Source organism: Mauremys mutica, chromosome 9 (assembly GCF_020497125.1).
Source record: "Mauremys mutica isolate MM-2020 ecotype Southern chromosome 9, ASM2049712v1, whole genome shotgun sequence".
Taxonomy (NCBI): Eukaryota; Metazoa; Chordata; order Testudines; family Geoemydidae; genus Mauremys; species Mauremys mutica.
This window is the reverse complement of record NC_059080.1, coordinates 77612760-77638378: the sequence shown is the minus strand read 5'-3', so window position 1 is coordinate 77638378 and position 25619 is coordinate 77612760. Positions and strand designations below refer to the sequence as shown.

General features: G+C 40.2%; 1 protein-coding gene across 3 annotated transcripts in view; it reads right to left on the bottom strand.

Annotated features, from left to right (window-relative positions):
• Positions 1-25619, bottom strand: part of RNF13 (ring finger protein 13) — a 105301-nt gene that overhangs the window by 21196 nt on the left and 58486 nt on the right. For all 3 annotated transcript variants that reach the window (XM_045029910.1, XM_045029909.1, XM_045029911.1), the window contains exons 5-8: positions 20904-20991; positions 17519-17609; positions 13959-14064; positions 6298-6391 (exon numbers count right to left, since the gene is read on the bottom strand). In XM_045029910.1, the coding sequence (XP_044885845.1) occupies positions 6298-6391; positions 13959-14064; positions 17519-17609; positions 20904-20991 (379 nt within the window). The remainder of the gene's footprint in view (positions 1-6297; positions 6392-13958; positions 14065-17518; positions 17610-20903; positions 20992-25619) is intronic.

Genomic DNA, 25619 nt, shown 5'->3' with positions numbered 1-25619 from the left:
TCAGTAGGGCCACTATTAGTGATATAGGAGGTCTCGGGAGGATTACTACTATAAAAAAATATATAGCTGTGTTGGATTCTCTGGTGCTGCTGTTTGTGATCATTGCTATTACTGGTGAGTACTTAATTCATTAACTTCTGTTTGTTGGGGGATAGAGTAAAGGGGAATTGCTTTTAATCAACTCTGATGGGACCTTCAATATGAAGAACTGGTAGTTCTGAACATTTTGCTAATGAAGACTCGGCATGGGATGCCCAGGACTATGCTGAGACCCACTTGCTTAGAAAATTCTCAACCTAAGTCTAAATGGCTACAGAGGAAAAGGAGTATGGTGTGATGGGATTAAGTCACAAGTTAAATGCTGTTAAGTATCAGAGGGGTAGCTGCCTCTGGAAATTTCCACTACATACATCTGACAAAGTGGGTATTCACCCACGAAAGCTTATGCTCCAATACGTGTGTTAGTCTATAAGATGCCACAGGACAAGTTAAATGCTGATGAAGCTCCATTAGATCAATAATGTAGTTGCATCCAGGATGCATTTTCCCCTTCAAGTATAAAGGCTTCTGTTTCTCATGCAGGCAATGAAAGTTCTATCTACGAATAAGAACTAGCTCCACAAAGTGAGAAACAGAGAGATGTGGATCTGTTTCACAGCTATTCTTACAAAGATTATGCTTTTTTAAAAAATAAATACATAATCCACTTACAACAATGGATCAATTTAAAGGAAAAAAACACCTAAAAATGTCCTGCAAACTAAAATTAGCTCTGGATTTATGGGATGAGAGAACCCAGGTCCTTAATTAATCCATATCATTCTAGGATTTTTTTAAAAAAATATTTTTTTCCAGATGCATCTTTAGTATAGTGCTATCCAAAAGGTTTTACATTCAACTCTAGTATGAGCTGGTAAATTTTAAATAGGTAGGGGAGAAAAATAAAAATAAACAGACTAAATTCTTCTTTGGTCTAACTCCATTGATTTCTATGGCATTACATGAGAGGGGAGAAGGCAGAGCCTGAGGCTTGAGCAGCAATGGAAGGCTACTGACCTCTAGCTGCAAAATGTTATCCGCTAACAGCAGAAGGCTGTGAAAGCTGACAGTACAGTCTATTCCTGTTACTAATTTAATAAGATAGCTCAGTATGGCCCATTTCAGACTTATTGAATTCTAAATATTCAAACATAAGTTTTGCATTCTACAGTACTCTGATTAACACTGATATTTAGTCATTTTAAGTCACATCATGCAGGATGCGGAGAGTATCCTGGGTGGAGCGCAGGCTTGGTTCCAGTTGCTTCAGGTATTGCTACTCTCATTACTGAATGATCAAATTTTCTATATACGATATCAGACCTAAAAAAATGGTTAAAAATAAAGTTGCTCTGATGGCTCAGTTGCAGGTTTGATCTCAGATTTTATCTAATAACGCTGATTGGTATGGAAGGAAGGGAGCTATATAAAGAGGTCCATAAGTTTGCCACAAGTGGCATTTTGCCACAGAAACATTTTAAATGATCCACTGTTGCTTGATTCAGAACAAAGAGTTTAGTCTTCTCACAGCTTGCTGTCTGAGTACATTTGCTATAGATACGATAAAACCTAATCAGAGAATGTCAAGGTCCTCCACTTCCTTACCCTACTTAGAGGTCACTAACAATATCTCCCCTAAATACAAAAGTGAGCTAACTAGCCAGCCACAGCATGTTTTCTGGCTGGGAATGACATGGTGTGTGCTGCATATGCGTGCAATATTCACACACAGATACATGCACTGAAAGAAACACTTGGTTTTTTACAAATGGTGTATTTTCAAAATATTAAATAATTTAAACTATTTATTGATTGTAAAAAAGTGTGCTGAATCTATATTAAACACAGAGGAAAGTTATTGTGTTTTTTTTAAAAAGGGTTTTCCTTTTGCTTGTTTGTGTTTTACTCTTTCTATACTGCTCTGGAAACCCAGTTGTCTTGGATCTTGGGTATTTTTGTCCCTATTTCCCTTATCTTCTCCCCCTAAACAATTACGGTTTCCTACTATGTTTTGACTTTTCCCTTTCTCCCCATAAAAGTCTTTAGTCAGAAAGGCTTCAAAGCAGCATAATTCAACCTCCAAATTGGAACACTTCAAATCTGTACACTTTACAAACTTCAAATCTGCACAGAAAAACTGCATTTATGCATGTAAAACACATCGTTGCCATTTGTAAGTGCAAAGTAAAGGTGACCTCTTTTTTTTAGAGACAGGTGGAATGTCTCATCCTGGTGTCACCTGAAGCAGTCACTATCCAGCTGAACAAGTAAAATCAATGAGTTTGTGTATAGATCATCTTCAGACCTCCCCCAATTAGACTTGTCATGATGCTACCAAGAGAGCTTTCTAGGAAGACAGTCCCTTTCTTAAAAAGTTTACAGTCGAAATGAAAACAATTAAACAAGAGGTAAGGGGAGGGAGAACAAGGCAAACCATGAAAAGAGTGAGTAGGTTATTACAAATTGGCTATAGGAGCTATGTGTACAATTGGGATGGTACTGAGACATTACTCTTTCTCACTAAACACATACAATAAATAATTAACAGTAAACCCCATGAACTGACTTGCTTGAAGGAACACTAAATTGTGTTTTCAATGGAAAATGCAAAAAAAACCCAAACCCCAACATGCTTAATATTTCTGGTTTTAATTAGGAATCCTTAACAGGGAGCAAAATTAACATTAGCCTTTTGGCTCGAGATCACTCCTTTATAGCCAATTCTATCCCCAGAGAAATAGAATATTATAGCAAGGTTCAGTCAGCCCTGTAAAGTGAAAAGCTTATTCATTTTTTATGAGACCAACTTCGCATATGACACTGTACAAACTCTTAAACTGAACAGCTGCTTTGCAGGTAGTACCCACAATGTCATTAATAATGCAGGAACGTTAGCAGAGGCAGTGGAGAACTGCATATGGCTCTGTCCTTGAATCTAAACCAATCCCTAAAGTGATACTTTTGCACACCCAAATACATTGCACATTAACATGAGCTTTGCAGTAGTCATTTATTTTTATGGAATTCTCTTCAATTGTTACTTTGTACCTACAACTAGCTTGTACAAATAAACTATTACATGGCAAAATTATAGCGTGTGTAAAAGACCAAATGTGAAGTGTGTAGTAGATACTCCTTTTCTTTGGACGCAGACCAAAACATGCAGGACTTTTTGAGACAGCTGTTAAGAAAATAAGAACAGCCATACTGCATCAGACCAATGGTCCATCTAGCCCAGTATTCTGTTTTCTGACAGAGGCTGGTGCCAGATGCTTCAGAAGGAGTGAATAGGGCAATTTATCGAATGATCCATCCCGTCATCCACTCCCAGCTTCTGATAGTCAAAGGCTTAGGGACACCCAGAGCATAGGGTTGCATCCCTGACCATCTTGGCTAATAGCCATTGCTGGATCTATCCTCCATGAATTTATCTAATTCTTTTTTTAACCTAGTTATATTTTTGGCCCTCACAACATCCCTTGGGAACAAATTCCACAGGTTGACTATGCACAGTGAAGTACTTCCTTATGTTTGTTTTTAAATTGGCAGCCTATTAATTTCATTGGTAACCCTTGCTTGTGTGTTATGTAGAGGGGTAAATTTAGCATTTCCTTTTTCATTTTCACCACTATTCATGATTTTATAGGCCTCTATCATATCTCCCCTTAGTCTCTTATGCAATCTGAACAGTCCCAGTATTTTTAATCTCTCCTCATATGGAAGCTGTTCCATACCCCAATCATTTTAGATGCACATTTGTCATATTTTTCCAATTCTAATACATCTTTTTTGAGATGGGGCTACCTGAACTGTACACAGTATTCAAGGGATGGATGTACTATGTGTTTATATAGTTGTTATACAACATTGTTAGCCTTTTTGAATGCTGCCACACATCAAGCAGATGTTTTCAGAGAGCTATCCATAATGACTCCACAATCTCTTTCTTGAGTGGTAATAGCTAATTAAGACCCCATAATTTTGTATGTGTAGTTGGGGTTATGTTTTCCCAGTGTGCATTACTTCACACTTATCAATGTTGAATTTCATCTGCCATTTTGTCACCCAGTTTCCCAGTTTTGTGAGATCCCTTTGTAACTCTTCGCAGTCAGCTTTGGGCTTAACTATTATGAGTAATTTTGTATTGTTGGCACCTCACTGTTCATCCCCCCTTTCCAGATCACTTCTGAATACTTTGAACAGCACAGATCCCAGTACAGATCTGTGAGGGACCCAGCTATTCACCTCTCTGCCTTGTGAAACTGGCCCTATATTCCTACCCTTTGCTTCTTATCTTTTAACCAGTTATTGATCCATGAGAGGACCTTCCTCTTATTCCTGGCTGCCTACTTTGCTTAAGTGCCTTTGGTGAGGGACCTTGTCAAAGGCTTGTTCTACTGCACTGAATAAAATAAATTATTGCCCTTTTAATTTCTCAGTGTGCGTTTAGTCATTTTGACTAACTTTTAGTGATTAACTCTATACAAAGTAAATATTTTGGAATTAAATTTTTAACTGATCACATCCCCTGGCTTCCTAGGAGCATTGGAGGGAAGGCAGCACACACTGCAGAAAAGTGGGTAATTGTACCCACAACGCAGTTCAGCTTATCCAGACCCTCTAAAACAGTGGGCAACTTACATGCCCCAAATACTTCTGTTTCCAGACACATGACTAAATAAAACATCACACTGTCTTGTAGTCGCTGTTAATGCAGTGAGAGCAAACAGGACAGGAGCCATTCGGGTGTGAAGGAGCTGACAGTTAAAATTTAGTACATAAGAAATAACCCTAAGTTTAGCACTGGCTTTAAAGTTACTCCTGGGGGAATTCTGTGCCAAAAAAAAATAAAAATTCTGAGCACATTTTAAAATTCTGAAAAATTCTGCATATTTTTATCTGTCAATAAATGAATGTGGAGGCTCCAGCATGGCAGTAGGGAGCACAGGCCACAGGCTGCAAGGAGATGGGAGATCACCCTGCAGCCCTGCCCCCGGAACACAGACTGACACAGTGCAAGAGCCGGGCCTGCTCCAGAAACGCCCCGGGGCCCTGCCTCTCCCTTCCATGCGCACCAAGATAGCGAGCGAGGGGGGACAAAGTCTCGCAAGCACACCCAGCCCTGGCCCCCAATCCAGGTGTGGGGCAAGCAGGCTCAGCTGGCAAGATCCAAGTGTGGAGGGGATTAGTGTGCGGGAGATCCAGGTGTGGGGTGGTTTCTGGGTGTGGGGGACTCAATGGGGTGCTGAGGGAGTGGGGTTGGTGGGGTGCTGAGGGAGTGGGGTTGGTGGGGTGCTGAGGGACTAGGGGTTGGTGGGGTGGAGGTCTGGGTGCAGCTGCTTGGGGCTCAGTGGGGTGGGGATCTGGTGCAGGGGGGCTCATCGGGGTGGTGTAGTAGGGTGGGGGTTCAAGTGTGGGGCATAGCAGGAGATGGTCTGGATGTAGGGAGATGGGCTTGGTAGGGGGGTCTGGATGCAGGGGTGAAGCTCAGCAGGGGATTCAGGTGCAAGGGTGAGGCTTGGTGGAGGGGTCTAAGTATGAGGGGGTCTGGATGTACAGGAGTTGGGCAAATGGGAGGAGCAGCTCCCTGTACAGTGATCCCTCCGACTGTGGCTGAGGCGTGATGGGGCAGGAAGCAGAGGAGGGGCTGTGGAGCTTCCTGCATCTGGGGGTGGATCTGACCCTGCTTCATCCATTCCTTGCAGGGGAAGAGGAAGTTCTGTCTTCCCCAGCCCAGCTGGTACTAGCAGCTGAGCTTGGCGCAGGGTAGGAGCCACGGGCCAGGGCATCCCCAGCCACACCCCCAGCAGAGATTTACCTCTCTGGCAGCTGCTCCAGGCACCCAACACGATGCGCCCGTGCTGCTGGGGCAGGGCGTGTGACCACTCTTGTGGCTTCCCTTTCATTTTCTGCAGGGAAGCAAAGAAATCTGCGAAGGACATGAATTCTGCATGTGTGCAGTGGTGCATAATTCCCCCAGGAGTATGAGGTGTATAAAATACCATAATAAACTCCTAAAGCACAATAGTACATGTAGGGTCTGCTCCAGCTCCCATGGAAGCAAATGTCAAAACTCTCTCTAATTCAGTGGGAGCCCAAGATGTCTGTTTTGTTAGAACGTGCTTTCATTTCAAATGGCACTGTCCAGTTTAAGTAGTCTCAGAATTGGTTTTCAAAGCTATAAAAAAATCCATTTGGTATTAGTATTTATTTAAGACCAATGGAGTTGGATTATTTAGACAATCAAGATCCACTTGCCTTTCTTAAATTTATGTACAGGAAGCTTCTTAAGCTGATCTTTTCGAAGCCGATTCCTTCTTGCTCTATGTCTATCTTGCACAAATTTTGTGATCTGGAAAGAAGCAGACATAAATAAGATGATGGAAACACAAAAGACAGCAATAGAACAATGAAATAGCCAGTTTTGTTTTGTGAGCACCCATTCTAAGTTAGCCAAAGATGAACTGTCCCCAGGATTGGGGTAACATACAGCCACCTTTGTCCCAGCTGGACTCAAGGGCAAAGAGGTATACATACAAACAGCAGTGAAGCAGGATAATTTTACACCAGTAAGATCTCTAGATGACCATGATACTAAAAAGCTGAATGTATATAACATTTATACAGAAAATAATTTAATAGGAAATAATGGCAAACTCCTTGCTGCATCCTGTACAACCCCACTGAAGCAGCACCCTGGCTCAAGTCAATGGGGTTGAAGGTGGTGTAGTCACGGCAGTATATGGCTCATTTGGCTTGACTTTGTTTTCATTTACAGTGGTTCTACACCAGTGTAACTCCGCAGGCAGATTATTCCCTGCTTAGCAGGAATTTATTCGTAGCACCTAGCTTCAGTTTCCCTTTTTCTAACTTCAGGCTGTCTCCTATCTTGCTCCCTTTGATCACACAGAATAAATCCTTCTTATTTTTCTTACAGTCCCACAGATATTTTTAGTATGTTACTATGTCCTGACTTTGTATGATGAGATTATTTTCATGGCCAATTTTAGAAAGGAAATGATGAGACAGCCTTAACTACAATGGTGCTAAAAGACAAACTGAACAATCCAACTTGGAAAATGGCAGAGCTCACCATTTTGATAACTGTAACAGTTATACAGGCACAGCAGAAGAGACTGTGCAGCTAGCTACCTTATGGTACAATAAACACTGTTGAATATTAGTGTTATAAACAATGTTAATTTTCCTTGCCATCTGATAATCACTTAAGGAGTTGTTTTCACTTTCTCACCACTGCTATTCTTATAAAACTACCCCTTATCTCTTTTTAATATAATGTAAGTATAAATGTAGGTATGAGTGATACAGACGAAATACACGATGTGTGTTATAAACATGCTATCTGATGACAGTTTAGCTGAAATGTTGATATCAGTGTAATTCTTCCCTCAGGAAAACAAACTTGCCATTTTTTGCTTTGCATTTATAGCATATTTAGATGTTCCCGTTGTTTGGAGACTGAACTTCCAGTCATTTTTTTCCAGGTGTGAACTTCGTAGTAGTAGGATTTTTTGTTTGTATTTTATATAATATAAAATAAAAAATAAAGAATAATAATGTAGCATGTATTAAATGTATAGGTGTATGATTTGATTATATTTTGCTAGCCATTTTTTTTTTGAATAGCAGAAAGGAAAGGCCTAATGGGCCATTGGTAAAGATGCATTATCCAGAATTTGTGTCTGAAGCTGATTTTAAGGCAGTGACAGACCTTTAGGGTTACCATTTTGTTCTAGGTATATCATTTTAAAATAAGTAAAAAAATGCAATGATTTTTTTTTTGCATTGCAATTTGTTGTTTTTGTTTAAATGTTTTGTGTAAATGAATTTTGTTTTGTGTATGAATGAGGAATGTGTGTGTTAAAAAATAAATGTGAAGGCCATTACCAGACCAGATATTTTAGGAAGGAATCAAGGACAAACACAAGGGTGCCAGGAGATTACAACATGCTCCTATTGAAATGTTAATTTTAACAACTTTAAAAATAAAACAGACACCTATCAATTGGAACAAAACAGCTGTAATTAAAACCAGCCTGGGGTAACTCCCTAAAAAAATTAATAAGAAAACAAAATACAAAATAAAAAAATAATTAAAAAAAACAAGCACTCATTAAACAACAGCATGACAGTGCAAAACTCATTGGTCCCAGTGAAGGAAAATCACTATATAAACAGGGTGCCTTGCAATGAAACTTTGGGTTCATCCTGCCAAGATTTCCCCGGAGCATCGTGTCACAACTGACAGAGCCTGACTCCTCCCTACCCGTGATCAACCTAGCTGGCCACTAGATTGATCCGGACTGTGGACTGGATCAATGGTGCTAAAAGACAAACTGTAACAACTGTAACAACAGTCAACTGTAACATTGACTGGCGGGACTGTGCGTGTGTGTGATTGAATGCTAATTGTTGTTAATATGCTAACTGTTGTTTTTCCAATAAATGCGACTTATTGCCTTTTCCCCTGAAAAAGATCCCATGTGCTTCTTATAAGCATAACAATTGCAGTTAATCATCTGGGATTTAGATGCTAGACAGCCTCTTATTTATTTCCTATTTAAAACCTGAGCTTCATGGGAAGAAGTGTTGGAGGACCAATTCCAACAAATTTTTTGGGAGAGCATGTCTGGATTCTGTTGGGTTCAGTCCAGTGGCTGAAGCGAAGGTCTGATTGGATATCTGAGTAACCTCTCATTCATGACTACAGAGAAAAAGGAACAGGACACAGGTCAGATGTATTTCTGCCCTCAACTTGATAGCAGTGTAGCACAAGTTTATAGCCATGCACTGCACTGAGGTGTAAAAATCCAAGGTGGTATTTTACTTGCAATTCAGAGAGGAGGAGATGCCCTGGAGATTAATGTATTTAAATAATTTGTGATGGCTCTATCATTGTAATATCTATCCTGGTATCTTTAGATTATGTTGGTTTAGACAACTGGTCCCCTGGGAACAATGTACTATGGCAGTAGCCTTTTGGGTCAGCTCAGCTGCTGTTGGTTTTTTGTTTTCCCTTGCCCTAGGAAGATACAATTGAGGGAAATGAAAGAAGTGCAATTCTAAGGAGAAATGTCCTGGTCAATTCAATTATGGATGGCCTGAACTGATGTAATAAATCTATATCATGAAAGGATTACCTTTCACCTTAGGGCCTGTCTACACTGGTAATTTACAGCGCTGCAACTTTCTCACTCAGGGGTGTGAAAAAACATCCCCCTGAGTGCAGCAAGTTTCAGCGCTGTAAAGCGGCAGTGTAGACAGTGCACCAGCGCTGGGAGCCACGTTAAAGCGCTGCCAGTGTAGCTAGCCCTTAGAAACAGCTTTTTGTTTTGTTTTCTTTTATAAGTGTAATAAAGCTGAAGTACTGGTAACTTACATTTTTACCATTCACAGTCAATCTAAAAGACTTTTAGCAAAATGAATTGGTGTAAACACAAAATTAACCATTTTACATTTTAAAATTCTGCTTGTAAACATTTATCCAACAGGCTGCAGTTGTATGTTACACTGTTGATTTATGAGGCTCAGAATGTTTCTGATATTCCTGCCCTTCATTCAAAATGTTATACAGAAAAAATCTTTCTTAAGCAGCCACACAATGGATAAAAAATAGTTGCCTAGTGGAAGTGTGCTTTAATTAAATTTAAAGTCAAACAAAATTGTACTAAATTGCCCTTGTATGGCTGTATGTTCAGTGTATATATGGTGAATCTTGCCCTTTGCACTGTCTGTAATAGGTACCTTCTTGTCTTAAATGTCCTTTTTGTAAAGAATCTAAAAAAAAATTACAATTTAAGTACAACTAAACAAAATGAGGGCTTGCAATTCTTCAGCACACAATCTGACCCAGTATTCATCTGTCAGCATCCCACAGTTCACCTGGAAATATTTATATCCCTCTCTTTATATTTATAGTTCCGTATGAAAAATTAAAGTTAACATCATAAGAGATTAATGGAAGCAGAGGAGTCCAGACCCCTCAGAGCCATTGTTTCAGGCTATCTGCAGACAAAGAAAGTAGTTTATACTTGGTTCACATTTGGAAGGTTAAATTTACATGACTTTTAACTCCAAGGAAGAGTTTACAGACCTACCCTTCTCCCCTGCTTTTTCCAATATATGAGCAAAGGACTCAGAGGATATAGTCACAATGCCTCAGCTGTGCCTCACCAAGTGGGTGGCTTGCTCCCCAAAATTAATCCTGCCTAGCCCTTCAGGCTTGCACAGACAGTTGTTTGGTCCCAAAATCGGGGTTTTCATTTCAGCAAGTGTCAGTTAGGCACCACCACAGTGCTGTTATCCCATTCAATTGTTACAAAACTGTGCTAATTCAGAGCATTGGCCTTTTCTACATTGATATCTATAGGTCCTACACTCAAAAGGCATACCTAAAAAAGACAAATTGTTCAACTTGTATGGGTGGCCTTTGCTTGGATATTCTGCTGCTATCCCAACAAAATTCCACATATATTTCCTGTAACACGGTTAATGTTATTTGTAATGCAGAAACCTGTCTTTTCTATTGTCAGGGTAATAGCTGCAATTCTAAGGAGATGTGGCCTTTTGATGAGTTCAGTCTAGTTTCTGTTATATCAGTCTTGTCCCTTGCTGATCTACATAAATCAGTCTAAGTTAATTTCTTGCCCTGAAGAAGACTCCCCTGAAGTTCACGAGGAAGCTTTAGAGCTATTCTAACACCAAGATGGAGTATGAGAAGCTGAACTGGTGGCAAAAGTCTACAAGAAGGCATGAAGAAGCACCTTTAAAGAAAGAATCTCTACTGATAAGGCATCCATGATGGAAATCTGGGGTGAAATTATCATTCTACTGAAATCAAGCTCATAATCTATCTCTTCTAGAGACCATTCATTATTTTATATATTTTTCTCATAACCACTTATTCATCTCCTTTGAAAAGATTAGCATTATTTACCTTACAATCTTTCTTCATATGAGGGTTTTTCCATGCCCTCTAATCTGTCTTTTCTGAGATGGGGTGACCAGTGTTGCACACAGTATTCTAGATGAAATGTAAATCTAGTACCACTGATTTACATAATAGTATTACAATAGTTTCTGTATTGTTCTCCATCTCATTCCTTATGCACCCTAACATCTTGGTTGCTTTTTTGAACTTCAGCTTCACACTGAGCAGATGAACAGAGGTGCTGGAGTTGGAGCTGGAGCACTGAGAATTTAAGAGAAAAGGCTATTCGTGGAGCATTCTCCACGAGGGCCATCATCCATGGAATTTATTAACCCATTGGCTTGAAGTGTCTGAATCTGCTGACCTTCAGAACACACTGCACTATCTATTTACCCATGCTATTGGGGGAAGAAGGATATAATGAGGGCTGGTGTTTGTTGGCAAGGCAAGGTATTGTTTGGGTTTGAGGTAATCTCTGGTTGGTTATTTTTTTCTTCTCTGGATTTGGGAAGAGGAAAAGTATCTGGGTTTAATCTTTTATGTCACTGATTTAATGGTGCCAAAGGCGCTTTTAAAATTATAATTTAATTTGAATGTATAATTCAAAATAACTAAAATAACCATCAATGTAACATGAGTCATCACTGAAAGAGTTGTAAAAATGCACCATACTGCATTTGATGTGGAGGCTGCTTCTTATGGAAAAGGAGAATTATGGATGACCAGAGACTCTGATCAGAGAACAGTTAGGGAGTGAGTCTCTAAGTTACTCACCCAGTTGGAGGGCATGTCTACACTACAAAATTGTCAACCTAACTGACACTGGTGTATAGCCACTGCAGTAATTTCCTCCTTGCATTGGCAGTGCACATCCTCACCAGGAGCGCTTGCGCCGATTGAACCGTTAATGTGGGGCATTGTGGCACAGCTTCTGAAAGGGAGTAACAGTCGATGTAAGAAACGCAGTGTCTACACTCATACCGCATCAACCTTGACTGTACATTGACTATACCCCTCTTATGGAAGTGGAGTTAAGTTGGTGTAGCGGGCGAGTCACATCATCAGAAGCGAATTTTAGTGTAGACACTTACATAGTTAGGTTGACATAAGATGCCTTGCGTTTACCTAACTCTGTAGTGCAGACCAGGGTGAAGATTCCTGCTGAGAACTGGATTGAAAAGTTCAAATTCAAATCATAAGTAGCTTCCATCCCAGTTCTTTGGGAGGAGCAGTGATGTGCTTGAGGAGATTCTTGGGGTATGTCTACACTGCAGAGGGGAACGATCCTCCCAGCCTGGGTAGACAGACTTGTGTTAGTGGGGCTTGTGCTAGCGCACTAAAAATAGCAGGATGGACATTAGGGCTTGGACTGCAGCTCAGGTCTCAAGCCTGGGGGAGTGCAGGGGCTTGAGAGCAGTCTGAGCTGCAATGTCCACATTGATGTTTTTAAAATGCCAGCTTAAGCCCCACAAGTGCAAGTCTGCCTGTTCAGGAGCTCCCAGCTGCAGTGTAGACATACCCTTAGGCGCTCTCAACAGCCCCTTGTTAAAATTTTTCAGCTAAACTGACAGGAAGCTTGAGACAGTTTCCCTGCTTCTAATGGAGTTCACCCTCCCTCTCTTTATACTACTAAATCATCCCTGCCACAGATGGCTTACCCCTGGGGCTCATGAATGTTTCTGAAGAGCAATTCTTTTGTTTTTGCAATGTACCAGATTGCACCAGATGTCAGGTATTTTCCAAAAGTATTCACAGGGAAGGCTCCCCCCACCCCCCGCCACACCCTCTCCAGCTTTACCCCAAGCCCAAGGTTGAACAATCTGCTATTAATCAACTCAGGATATTTTTCAGGATCAAAATAAAATGTTCCCAGCATGAGGCACTTAGTATGCTTGGCAACTGGAGCTGTTTGTTATGGTTAGATACCACAATGATAGGCACATCAGAGAGAGGGAGGAAAATATTTTATTTAAATGCATTGTCTCCCCAGTCCCTCTAGGGCAGGGATTGGCAACCTTTGGCACGTGGCCCGTCAGGGAAATCCTCTGGTGGGCTGGGATGGTTTGTTTACCTGCAGCGTCCGCAGGTTTGGCCGATTGCAGCTCCCACTGGCCATGGTTCGCCATTCCAGGCCATTGGGGGCGCTGGCCTGGAACGGCGAACCGCGGCCAGTGGGAGCTGCAATCAGTCGAACCTGTGGCTGCTGCAGGTAAACAAACTGTCCCGGCCTGCAGGTGGATTTCCCTGATGGACGCATGCCAAAGGTTGCCGATCCCTTCTCTAGGGTGACCAGATAGCAAGTGTGAGACATCGGGATTATTTTTTTTCAGGGGCGGAGGATGTAGTAACGTATATAAGACAAAGCCCCTAATATCAGGACAGTCCTGATAACATCTGGTCACCCTAAGTTCCTCTAATGTCCTATCTGTAACGCATATACACCTTTGGGAGACAAGGTCTATCACAAGGTTAAGGGGAAATACTTTTGTACAAGCTCCTTATTAAAACATTTGCAGTACATTATTGGTCTCCAGTCAGGAGGAATTCAGTAGTGATATTCCCTGTGCAACTGGGTCCTAGGATGACACGAAACTTAGTATACTTGCTGGCTCTGCAGCTCCTTTCATTCACTGAGCCAGAACAATCCTTTAAGGAGAGCTAGCATTGAAGAGAAATTCCTTTTGTGGGACAGTTGCTATGGCTTTGATTCCCTTTAAACAAAGCAGATTGATGACTGACAAATAAAGAAAAGTAGTACTGTGGTATAGAGGGTGCTTCGAATTCTTACCATGGACTTAATGACACAAGTTTTGAAGGTGAGTACAATCTGTTTAGATACTACCTGAAACTTTGTTTATTTGTTTCTTTAAATAAGCATTCAGGGCCATACTCATTTCAATTGGCCACAGTCCTGTAATTTTTTTTGTTTTGTTTTGTTTAAGGAAAAAGATTAAAGACCAACACCTACCATAAATATGACAATGAGTATAAGGCAGATTCCCACTATAATTAGGAATGGAATTAAGTAATACTCCAAAGGAAGACTGAACTCTGGGATTAACACAATACGGCCACTGTGGGGGAAAGAAAAACAATTTAAAAATGAATTAAACTTTAACAAACAGTGAAGCTTACAACAGAAATTCAAAAGGGTAAACTCATCAACAGAAAAATTAGCATCTTTGGGCACATAAAAGGAGTATCTATAACATGAAAATATTCAGCCACTTTTTTTTAAAAGGTCAACACACAGTCAGTGTAATACTAATGAAATAAATAGGTAAAACTGCAATCATTAGAATCAGTATACTTATCAGGGTGAAGTCCTGGCTCCAGTGAAGTCAATTGGAATTTTGCCATTTATTTAAATGGAGCCAGGGTTTTACCCCTAATGTGCATTCCAATTCACCACGAAGACGTTCAGCTGAAAATAGACTGTGTATACCCGTTTTAGAATGAGTCAGGTTTAAATAGTCATTGTTTCCTCATTAGTTAACAAAGTAGAACCTTGCTAATTTGCATGAATAACTGGAAGACCTATGCAGTCTTGTAACTGTGTCTGGCCCAGGATACTAGACAAAGTGGATTGAGGTAGTATCTTTTATTGAACCAACTTCTATTGGCTGTTGAATTTACACAGAGCTTTTCTTCAGGTCTGGGGAATTTACTCTGGGCCTTGAGGTAAGGATTTTCTGAACTTGAAGGCTGCTCTTTTCCTGTGAATGTCTTAAAGGAGGGTGGGTGTGGGGAGAGATATATTTTGTTTGTGTTTTGGTTTCCCCTTTGTTGGATCCTTTACAACCATCAATATAACTGTTTACCATCCTGGGGTATATTTTGCTGGCATTTACATTGTGTGACCTTACTGAAGACAATGAGACTACACAGATAAAACTGATCGCAGAATTTGGCCAGAAAGTCTCAGATACTGGTGATGAGCAGGAAAGAACTCAGCCTGACAGTCATATCCTATGCTGAGTTTGCAGAAATGGAAAGTAGGAAAAATCTTTTCATATGTGGATACGTGATGCAGAAATAATGGAGGGACAACAAACAGAACCCCAGGTGGAATTTTTAGTTCCTTTTCAAAGTTTTACCATGTTTAAGTGACACACCTAAGCTGTACAACAAAAAAACAGATACCGTATAACTCACTCTCATATACCAGTCACTGGACTATGCTGCCTTCCAAGCTACTGAAAACTTGCCTAGTGTTGTGGAAAGATTTGCGAACCTTAGTAATCTTGCCAAACCTAGCTCAAATTTTAGAGGCAAGCTTTGTATGTGTTCATTACAGCTGCATTAATTCAAAAATCTTTCTGTAGTATAACTGCAAAAATACATAAGTATAAGAGAGAATCTATATTTCAGCATGATTTCATATATTCCATCAATATTCAGTGACTTGTTTCCCTTCCCATGAATGCCTTGAAATAACATAGCGCCATAAAACAATATCTGATGTGAAACAGTTAGCGGCATGGCTCGTGTGCCATTCAATCAGACTGTAACAGGACTCAACTGTAGAGTAATTCCCATATTCTCTACAGTTCGCATATAGAATTACTTTCATGCTGCTTCATTTTTGTGAGTTGTAGCCTCCAAGAACTGGCAGAGCCAATATCTTAATTTATGTTGCTATTCCATTTGCCCTGACACTACCACCTCTACGTCTGTGGCACCTTTCCCTGTATCCTGGAGAGTAGAATAGACTGTTTCCTCTGAGTTCAGTACTAATATAACTACAATAGCTAGAAGGGCTTAGCTAGACTAGGGTAGTTAGCATTCTACCCTACAAACCCGTATGTCACCTGCGCTCCTACAGTCTATCAAGCAGAGTCCTGAGGTTAGGTCCTTACAAAGTTGAGTCTCTCATGTCAGCAGGACGTGCTGCTGCTATGAAACCAGGAGGAAGAATTTTGTTTAGACTTGTGTTTTTGTAGCAACTATCCAACTGAGTGACGAAAATTCAGTTCACGCCTATTTCTCTTAGGACAGCCTTGAAAAATGTTGCTTGTTCAGAGCAAATACTATTACTTGATGGACATGTAACTGTTTAAATTTTCAATCATCATGGTGAAGAGTGGGATTTTGGGTTTGGACTGGTGAATTTTAATTAGTTGTATAAGATTTATATTAGGCTAATATTGGAAGATGTTTGGGGTTGGTATCTGTTTATCTCTGTATGATCTAAAGCAGGGGTAGGCAACCTATGGCACGGGTGCCGAAGGTGGCACGCGAGCTGATTTTCATTGGCACTCACACTGCCTGGGTCCTGGCCACCAGTCCGGGGGTGGGGGCTCTGCATTTTAATTTAATTTTAAATGAAGCTTCTTAAACATTTTAAAAGCCTTACTTGCTTTACATACAATAGTTTAGTTATATATTATAGACTTAGAGAGAGAGACCTTCTAAAAATATTAAAATGTATTACTGGCATGTGAAACCTTAAATTAGAGTGAATAAATGAAGATTCGGCATGCCACTTCTGAAAGGTTGCCAACCCCTGATTTAAAGGTATGGCTGGGGGTTTCTAATATTTTATTGCTATTGTATTATATAAATTATATAATGCACCAATGGTCTGATTCAAAGCCCACTAAAGTCAATGAAGACTTTCCAATGACTTCAGTGGACACTGCATCAGGTATTCTGTTCCTGAGACAGACACAGTAAAACTTAAATAAATCAGTACAAATGGGCCTTGCCCAAGTTTTTAAAAACATCTGTTAACAATGAACCATAAGCTGCAAGTTTTTCAATTGATAGACCAAAAGGAGTGAAAAATGGGGAGCGTGGGGGGGAGAAGTGGAGCCAGCCTACCATCAGTATGAATAAGTGAGTGTTTTTATCATAAATTCATAAATGTGTAACTTTATCAGTGATTACACCATTGTTTTAATTATAGTAAATACATTAAAGTTTGACAAACACATGAGTTTTGTTTTGAGTAAACATGCTGGATGTGAAATTTAGATGATGCTTCCCCATAGGTAACGTCTAATGTGCAATATCCTTTAAGAATGTGAAAGTGGCCACAAATATCTTATAAATCCCAAGAAGCTTGCCAAAGTACTGGTCAGGCTGACAGGCTCAATAAATAGTATTCAGTAAGCATTCTTCAAGAGAACTTAAAAACTTAAGAGCAACTACATCTTTGCTGCAGCCTGTCAGAATAACTGTGGCCTAAAGTAAAGAGCTACTGAAAAGTCTGATTTTCTTTTTTATTTTCACAATTTCAGATTCTTAGACTGACCACTCTGCCAGAGCATCTATTTATTTAAAAATACTTACACACAATCTCATAGGGATCAAGCATCTTACAGTCAATGTTTAAAGTACACAGGGTGAAATCCTGGCCCCCAGTGAAGTCAATGGCAAGCCTTCCATTGACTTCAGTTTGGCCAGGATTTCATCCAGAAAAAAATTCTTGATCTTCAGTAAAGGTTAAACAGAGGTGATAACAGTCCAAGGAATGATGTTACTGCATATTAGGTTACATATTTAAAAGGATAAATAATTACTTACCCCTTTTCATAAGTGAATTCGTCTTTCAGTGAATTAGCTGATGTCTCACCAATAAAGACAGACGGAATATCAATTTTCTTTAAAACTTCAACTGTTCATAAAAAGAACAAAAGACTAGCACTGACATACATAACTCAGTCTCTATGGGCACACCAATAATTAAGACTGTCTCATGATGTCTTCATGGCTCTTTAAAAGACAATCAGTGTGTGGAGACCTCTTCTAAGATAGATTTAGTATACAATATGCTATTAACACATTCTGTTAACTAAAGTGTCCACCTACAAAATGATATCCTGTGCTACTAGTAGTGGTATCTTAGAGTTGCTGTCTGTGCAAACATCAACTGATAATTCTTCAAAAATATTTAAGATAACAAGAAATCCTTTGGTAAATTACAGTTTAACCAAAGCATCACTAATTATAGTCAGACTGCAGCTGGTATAAATTGCCATAGCTTCATTGACTTCAAGGAGCTATGCTGACTTATACCAGCTGAGGATCTGGTCCTATATGTTCCACATTTTCCTATAAATGAAGGAGTGGAGATGACTTTAGGCTGGAAAAAGTCCAAAAGTAGAAAGGAGGAAATAAGCAAGCCCAACCTCACTATTCACAAGAAATCCGATTGAAGGAAAACAACATTATTTTTTTCCCCCCGTCACAGAATGCAATCACAAAAACTTGCAACATTTCTCTTGACCTCAGGTGAGGAACACCCAGTATTAAAAAAAACAAGTGAAAGAGAGGAAACAACAATACAGATGCTCTACTAACTTACACTTGTTCATTTCAACAGTGCTTCATCTTATTTCAGAAAATATATAAATATTGGTCTTGAGTAATACTATATTATAAGGTTTGAAAGGCAGGTTTTAACTGCGTAACATTTTTGCACACTTTGAGGTGTCACTGATGCATCTGAAATAGAAATAGCTTTTTAGAGCTCTACTAACTCAAGAAATCCATACAATACATTTTGTGCTACTCTATGGTCCATCTCAATGTGTCTTACACACAGAAGGAACAACTCACCAAGTGGCTTCAATTCCACTGAATTCAACGGAGTGGCAACTGCTTAAGTCAACAGTGAATTTGGCCTTGTGAGAAAGGGACGTACTAGTTCCTACTTGACAGATGGAGACACAGAAGTATAGAAAGGTTAGGGCAGGGGTGGGCAAACTTTTTGGCCCGAGGGCCATATCTAGGTGGGGAAATTGCATGCGGGGCCATGAATGTAGGGCTGGAGCAGGGGGTTGTTGTGTGGGAGGGGGTATGGTGTGCAGGAAGGGGCTCAGGGCAGGGGTTGGGGCGCAGGAGGGGTGTGAAGTGTACAAGAGGGCTCAGGGCAGGGGTGAAGGACAGGTGCAGCAGGGGTTGGGGTGAAGGAGGGGTTTGGAGTGCGGGCTTTGGCCCAGTGCCGCTTACCTGGAGCAGCTCCGGAGTGGCAGCGGCACGCAGCGGGGCTAAGACAGGCTCCCTGCCTGCCCTGGCCCCATGCCATGCCGCTCCTGGAAGCGGCTGGCACCACATCCCTGCTGCCCCTGGGGGAGTGGGTCAGAGGGCTCCGCAACTGCCGTCCCCTGCAGGTACCTCCCCCAAAGCTCCTATTGGCTGCGGTTCCCCATTCCTGGCCAATGGGAGCTATGGGGGGCGGTGCCTGGAGGCGAGGGCAGCGCCTGGAGCCCTCTGCCCTCCCTCCCCCAGGGGCCACAGGGACAAGGTGCTGGCTGCTTCCAGCAGCAGCGTGGGGCCCAAAGCACCATGGGAGTGGCAATCTCGCAGGCAAGATCCAAAGCCCTGATGGGACGGATCTGGCCCAGAGGCCGTAGTTTGCCCACCCCTGGGTTAGGGTCTAAATTTTCAAAAGCAGACTCTAATTTTGGATCCTCAGTTTGACACTTCAGGCCTGAAGTGTCAGAGGTGACTCCCAGTCCTGTGCCATAACTATAACTACAGGCTGCCATAAAAGCAAATATATAAAGGTACATATTAAAAGAGAGGTGCAAAATGTAGGGCAGCTAACAACACAGGCTTCATTTATGTACTAACTAAAGCTGTGTGAAGTGTCTGGGTTTGCTTCCCAGGACTCCTGGTGAACATCTTACTTGGTTTCAGTTCATGTGGGTTTGCACGTATGACTTTAAGTTTCAAGGCTGAATGAATCCAAAGTTCCAGTGAAATTTGGTTGACATCAAAGTGTTCAGGTTTCCCAAAGAAACTATGTGGAATCATACTTTTCTGAGTGCAATGCAAAAAACATATAACGGCCTGTGGTTACTTGAAACTGTTTCAAAGGTTTCTTGCAAACTTCTCTTGCATTTTGAGTTTATAGCTAAACTTGAAACCAAGCAAGCATCACAAGCTTGGGGACTTCACTGAGAACACTTCATGCAGCTTTCCCACAATTTAGTGTTTTGTCTGTTGAAAGTGAATTTCTCAGCTCACTGAAAGGTGTCTCTTTATCTGGAAATAGTGTTTGTTCACAGTTACGTTCCTGTTCAGTACTCAGTCAGTTGAAGAAAAGTGAAGGAAAAGGATCAAAATATCACAGAAAACTAACAGCACTAAAGACAGAACCAATATTTGGTATCTATCCAAAATATGCAATAGTAGAAATTGAATACTTTTTCTTGGCAACAGTGGGATTATGTGGCAGTGTGCTACTTTAGAGATAAAGAACATTTTAAATCTTCAACAGTAAATCACATGAACATTTTCTCATTAAACACTGAAATACATACCACAAGAAGAAACTGACATTTCAGCCACCTTGCAAATATGTTCTCAACTTACTAATTAATGAACGTATCATATCAAAACAGCAAACAGTAGAATCGTACCTCTTGTATGCTGTTTTGGGAATACCTTCATTTATTCCAGTGAAAAATTATACGTGTACATGTATAATCTTTTGGGTGTTATTTAGGTGAATAGTCAGCTGTGCACAGAACAGTCAGCATGAAAAGACTCCCTACCCAAAAATTACAATATGTTTTGGATCCTCATGCCATGGAGCAGCAGTAACTATTTTTTGCTGTATTCCTACTTCAGTAATAACAAAAGAGAACTGACATCATCCCAGATGTTTATTGGGCCAATCACATTCTTCTAGCTCATAAATTTTAACCACTTGACTTCCATGGAAAAGCTGAACCAAAATTTCAACAAGGAGAATAGACAGAACAATGCTTGCACAGAACACAAACACCATAATGGTGCAAATACCATATAAAGCATGCACATACATGCACACAGCAGCTTCTAACATCTTAAATACATTAAAACAAGGGGAACTCCTGATTATAATAAACTGAAGTTAATACCATACACTATAGTGGGTGGAATAACTTTCAAATAGGAGAGAAGTGATACCTGTACTTACTGTCGTTGGATCCCATGCTAATCAGGTCATCAGAATCAACATTGTGAACTATAGCTGCCTTGTATCCAGCTCTCTGTGCATTTAAAACCTGTAAGTCATATACAGTACTTGTTATATTAATATATCAATCTTCTACAATAAAACAAGATACTAATTTACAACATTCTAGGAGTGCAAATGACTCCACTTTCATTTAGAAATAAGGAATTATTTTTTTCAAACAACCACATATTTCTAAAATAGGATGCTACTGTACTCTTTCTAAGAAGGTATAAAAATCACTTCTGTGCAGGCAGGTTTCATGTTTACATAATTGTCCTAAAATCCTTCAACATTAAGATAAAAAGCCTTTGTCATATCTGAAAATCAAGAGAGTAACTTATTTTGATTAACCAGTACTTATCTTTAACCTGACATGTAAGTCATAATCTTTGCCTTTAGATCATGCTTGGATCTCTTTAACTTGTTAGTTCACAATATCACTAATGTGTTATCATAGTAGTGCAGAATTATGAATATGCACCAGATCCTAAGGTGCAGTGCAAAGCAGCTGCATTGCTGGCATATTCTGGCCTTAAATTCAGCATAGCTAGACATGACTAGATCATCATGGTGCATGATATTCTTCCACTGTACAGAGCTGACATAGCAAGTCCTACATCCTCCCTGTTGCCAGTGTAAGGGGTATCGTCATGGCACTGTAGCTGTGGCTATCCTATGCTTCACTGATATGTGGCTGCTAAAGGGCCCCTGGGGTCTGTAAACTGTCTTAAACTATGGAAAAAGATCATCCAGAGACTGCAAAGACTGTTTTTATACCCCTGAATAGAATTGCACAGTGAACTTCTGGGCTGTAATTGAGTGATCTGGGCCCATATTTATAAAAATATTTTAGATTGTCAGATCACTTGGGTTGGATATGCATCAGCGGCCCTTTACTTTATCCCCCATTCAAGGTGACTGTGCTGTACACTTACCTTTGGGTAATGTCATCTGCAAGCACATATTAAACTGCCATCTTTATGCTGATACCTCAGATCTACCTCCCTACTCCAGGCCTGTTGTCTCCTGCCCAACCTAAAATCTTGGGCTGTCTCTGACACTTTCTTGTGAATATCTAGCCACCAGCTCAAGCTAAACATGGCTAAAACACAGTTCCTAATTTTCCTACCCAAGCCCTCCCTGCTACTCTTTTCTCAATCACTCTGGACATCAGGCACCATCCTGCCTGTTACTCAGGTGTGTACCTGGAGATCATCTTCAAATTGGTCCTCACATACTGTTTATAGCTAAATCTTGCTCACTGTTTCTGTGTAACATCTAAGATGCAGCCTTTCCTATCCATCCATGCAGCTAAAATTCTTGTCTCGTTTACTGCAACATCCTTCTCTCTGGACTTGACAAATGCAATCTTTCCCTACTCGTATCCATTCAGAATGTTGCTGCTAAGATCTCTGCCCCAAGCCTGTCACTTGATCATGTCACCCTTCTCTCTGAATCGCTCCATTGGCTCCCTCTTCTTTACTAAATCAAACATAAGCTGCTTGTAGTTACTTTAAGACCCTTCATAGTCAAGCCCCATGCTATCAATTGTCTCTTATTTACTATCGAGCTGCCAGTGCTCGCCTGCAGTTGGCCCATGATGCTATCTTCCACTGCCCACTTGTTACATTTTCAAACAAACACCTTAGTGCTTTCTCTCATGCTGCCCCTTGCTATTGGGCAGTGTTCCCCATAAATATCCACAACTGTTATCCATTATTCAAATCTCTTCAAGTGTCCTTTGCTGTGATGCTAACAAAGCCCTTGACAAGTTAGGCTTCTAGTGTACAGAGTGCACTGCTTATCATGAGGACCAATACTGTCTCATTATTGAGTTATACTCCATCTACCGGTATATCATCTGTCTCCTGTCTTATCATTAGATTGTAAGCCTCTTAGGATAGAAAGTCATCTTGTTCTGCATTTGGAAAGCATCTAGCACAATGAGGTGAATGGGGCCCCTGGGTGCTATGGTAATACAAATAATAAATCATCCTCCCAGTCATGAAGAGCTAGACATGTGGCTCCCTCTGGGAAGTGTGCCATCACCACTTTCAAGCTGGCTATACAGGCCATCAGAGTAGCATCTCCACCTTCACACTGGACTGAGCTAGCATCTCACATGGGAAACCATTATCATACAGACTTTTGGCCAGCCCATTATAATTTGTCAAGCAGGAGTTAATATGAGCACTTATTGATGGGTAAATGCAGTGGATACATCAATTTACCAGCAGTTATTGTCCCACACCAGATACTCCTGTTGGTGCAGACTGTCCCTGTACTCACCACATCTCACATACTATGGTGTGGTACCAGCTCTCACTAAAAAGTCATTATTTGCCAACTACTGTAACACTTCAAAAATTCTATAAGCAGCCCTGCACATACATACATAGCAAATCTTAATAGTTACTGTTTGATCCTCTAAAAGGACTCTTCTAGTCAGATTTTAAACATAGTGGGCCAAGTTCTTTAGTCCTTTCTCTTGTTATCTAGCCATCCATCCACAACTGGCAACTGTGAATTACAGATTTACAGTTCTGTCTCAGATTTCTTCTGCTTATGGTTCAAGCTACAAAAGCAACATTAAAGTGCTTTGGACAGTCATCACTTTGGAGATGGAATTAGTCCAATTTAAAAGTTACTAATTTTTTAAATTGTGATTAACTCAAAAATTAATCACGTGAGTCAACTGCAATTGACAGCCCTAATTATATTAATTGCACTTGTAACAACAGAATACCAATTGAAATTTATTAAATATATTTGGATGTTTTTCTACATTTTCAATATTGATTTCAATTACAACACAGAATACAAAGTGCACAGTGCTCACTTTATATTTTTTATTACAAATATATGCACTGTAAAAATCATAAACAAAAGAAACAGTATTTTTCAATTCACCTCATACAAGTATTGAAGTGCAATCTCTTTATCATGAAAGTGTAACTTACAAATGTAGGGTTTTGGGGTTTTTTAGTTGGTTACATAACTGCACTCAAAAACAAAACAGTCTAAAACTTTAGAGCCTACAAGTCCACACAGTCCTACTACTTATTCTGACAATCACTGTAACAAACAGGTTTGTTTACATTGACAGAAGATACTGCTGCCTGCTTCTTGTTTACAATATCACCTGAAAAGTGAGAACAGGTGTTCACATGGCAATGTTGTGGCTGGCGTCACAAGATATTCACGTGCCAGATGCGTTAAAGATTCCTATCACCATTCCAGAGGACATGCTTCCATGCTGATGATGGGTTCTGCTTGATAACGATCCAAAGCAGTGCAGACTGACGCATGTTCATTGTCATCATCTGAGTCAGATGCCACCAGCAGAAGGTTCGTTTTCTTTTTTTGGTGGTTTGGGTTCTGTAGTTTCCGCATCGGAGTGTTGCTCTTTGAAGACTTCTAAAAGCATGCTCCACACCTCGTCCCTCTCAGATTTTGGATGGCACTTCAGATTCTTAAACCAGGGGTCAAGTGCTGTAGCTATTTTTAGAAATCTCAAATCGGTACCTTCTTTGCGTTTTGTCAAATCTGCTGTGAAAGTGTTCTTAAAATGAACATGTGTGGGTCATCGTCCAAGACCGCTATAATATGAAATATATGCAGAATGCGGGTAAAACAGAGCAGGGGACATATAATTCTCCCCCCAAGGAGTACAGTAACAAATTTAATTGACACATTATTTTTTTAATAAGCATCATCAGCATGGAAGTATGTCCTCTGGAATGGTGGCCGAAGCATGGAACGGGCATACAAATGTTTAGCATATCTGGCTACAAAAGTGCCATGTGAACACCTGTTCTCACTTTCAGGTGACATTGTAAACAAGAAGCAGGCAGCAGTATCTCCCGTCAATGTAAACAAACTTGTTTGTTATAGTGATTGGCAGAATAAGAAGTAGGACTGAGTGGACTTGTAGGCTTTAAAGTGTTACATTGTTTTATTGTTGAATTCAGCTTTTTTATATACACCTCTACCTCGATATAACACGACCCGATATAACACGAATTTGGATATAACGCGGTAAAGCAGTGCTCCAGAGGGGCGGAGCTGCGCACTCATGTGGATCAAAGCAAGTTCAATATAACGCGGTTTCACCTATAACGCAGTATGATTTTTTGGCTCCCGAGGACAGCTTTATATCGAGGTAGAGGTGTAATTCTACATTTGTAAGTTCAACTTTCATTATAGATTGCACTATAGTACTTGTATGAGGTGAATTACAAATATTTGCACTGTAAAAACAAAATATTTTTCAATCAAAAATAAATACAAAGTAAGCACTATACTTTGTATTCTGTAGTATAATTGAAATTAATATATTTGAAAATGTATTTAATATCCAAAAATATTTAAAATAAATGGTATTCTATTTTTTAACTGTGCACTTAATTTTTTTAATCGCTTGACAGCCTAAATATAATACATATAGTATTTGGATCCAAATTTTAAAAATTATTTTCTTCCTTCATTCCCTTTCTGCTTTCCTGCCCAATGAAAAGCAGCCCCTATTCGGCCACCAAGGGAGCAGTAGTTTCCCTTGGGTTGCCAGAGTGGTGATAACTGCACCCTAAGCTGCCATTGTGAAGCAATAACTTCATTCAATCATGACAGCAGCAATCTACTAGGGATGAGCAGCTTCTCGTTTGGTAGGATTTG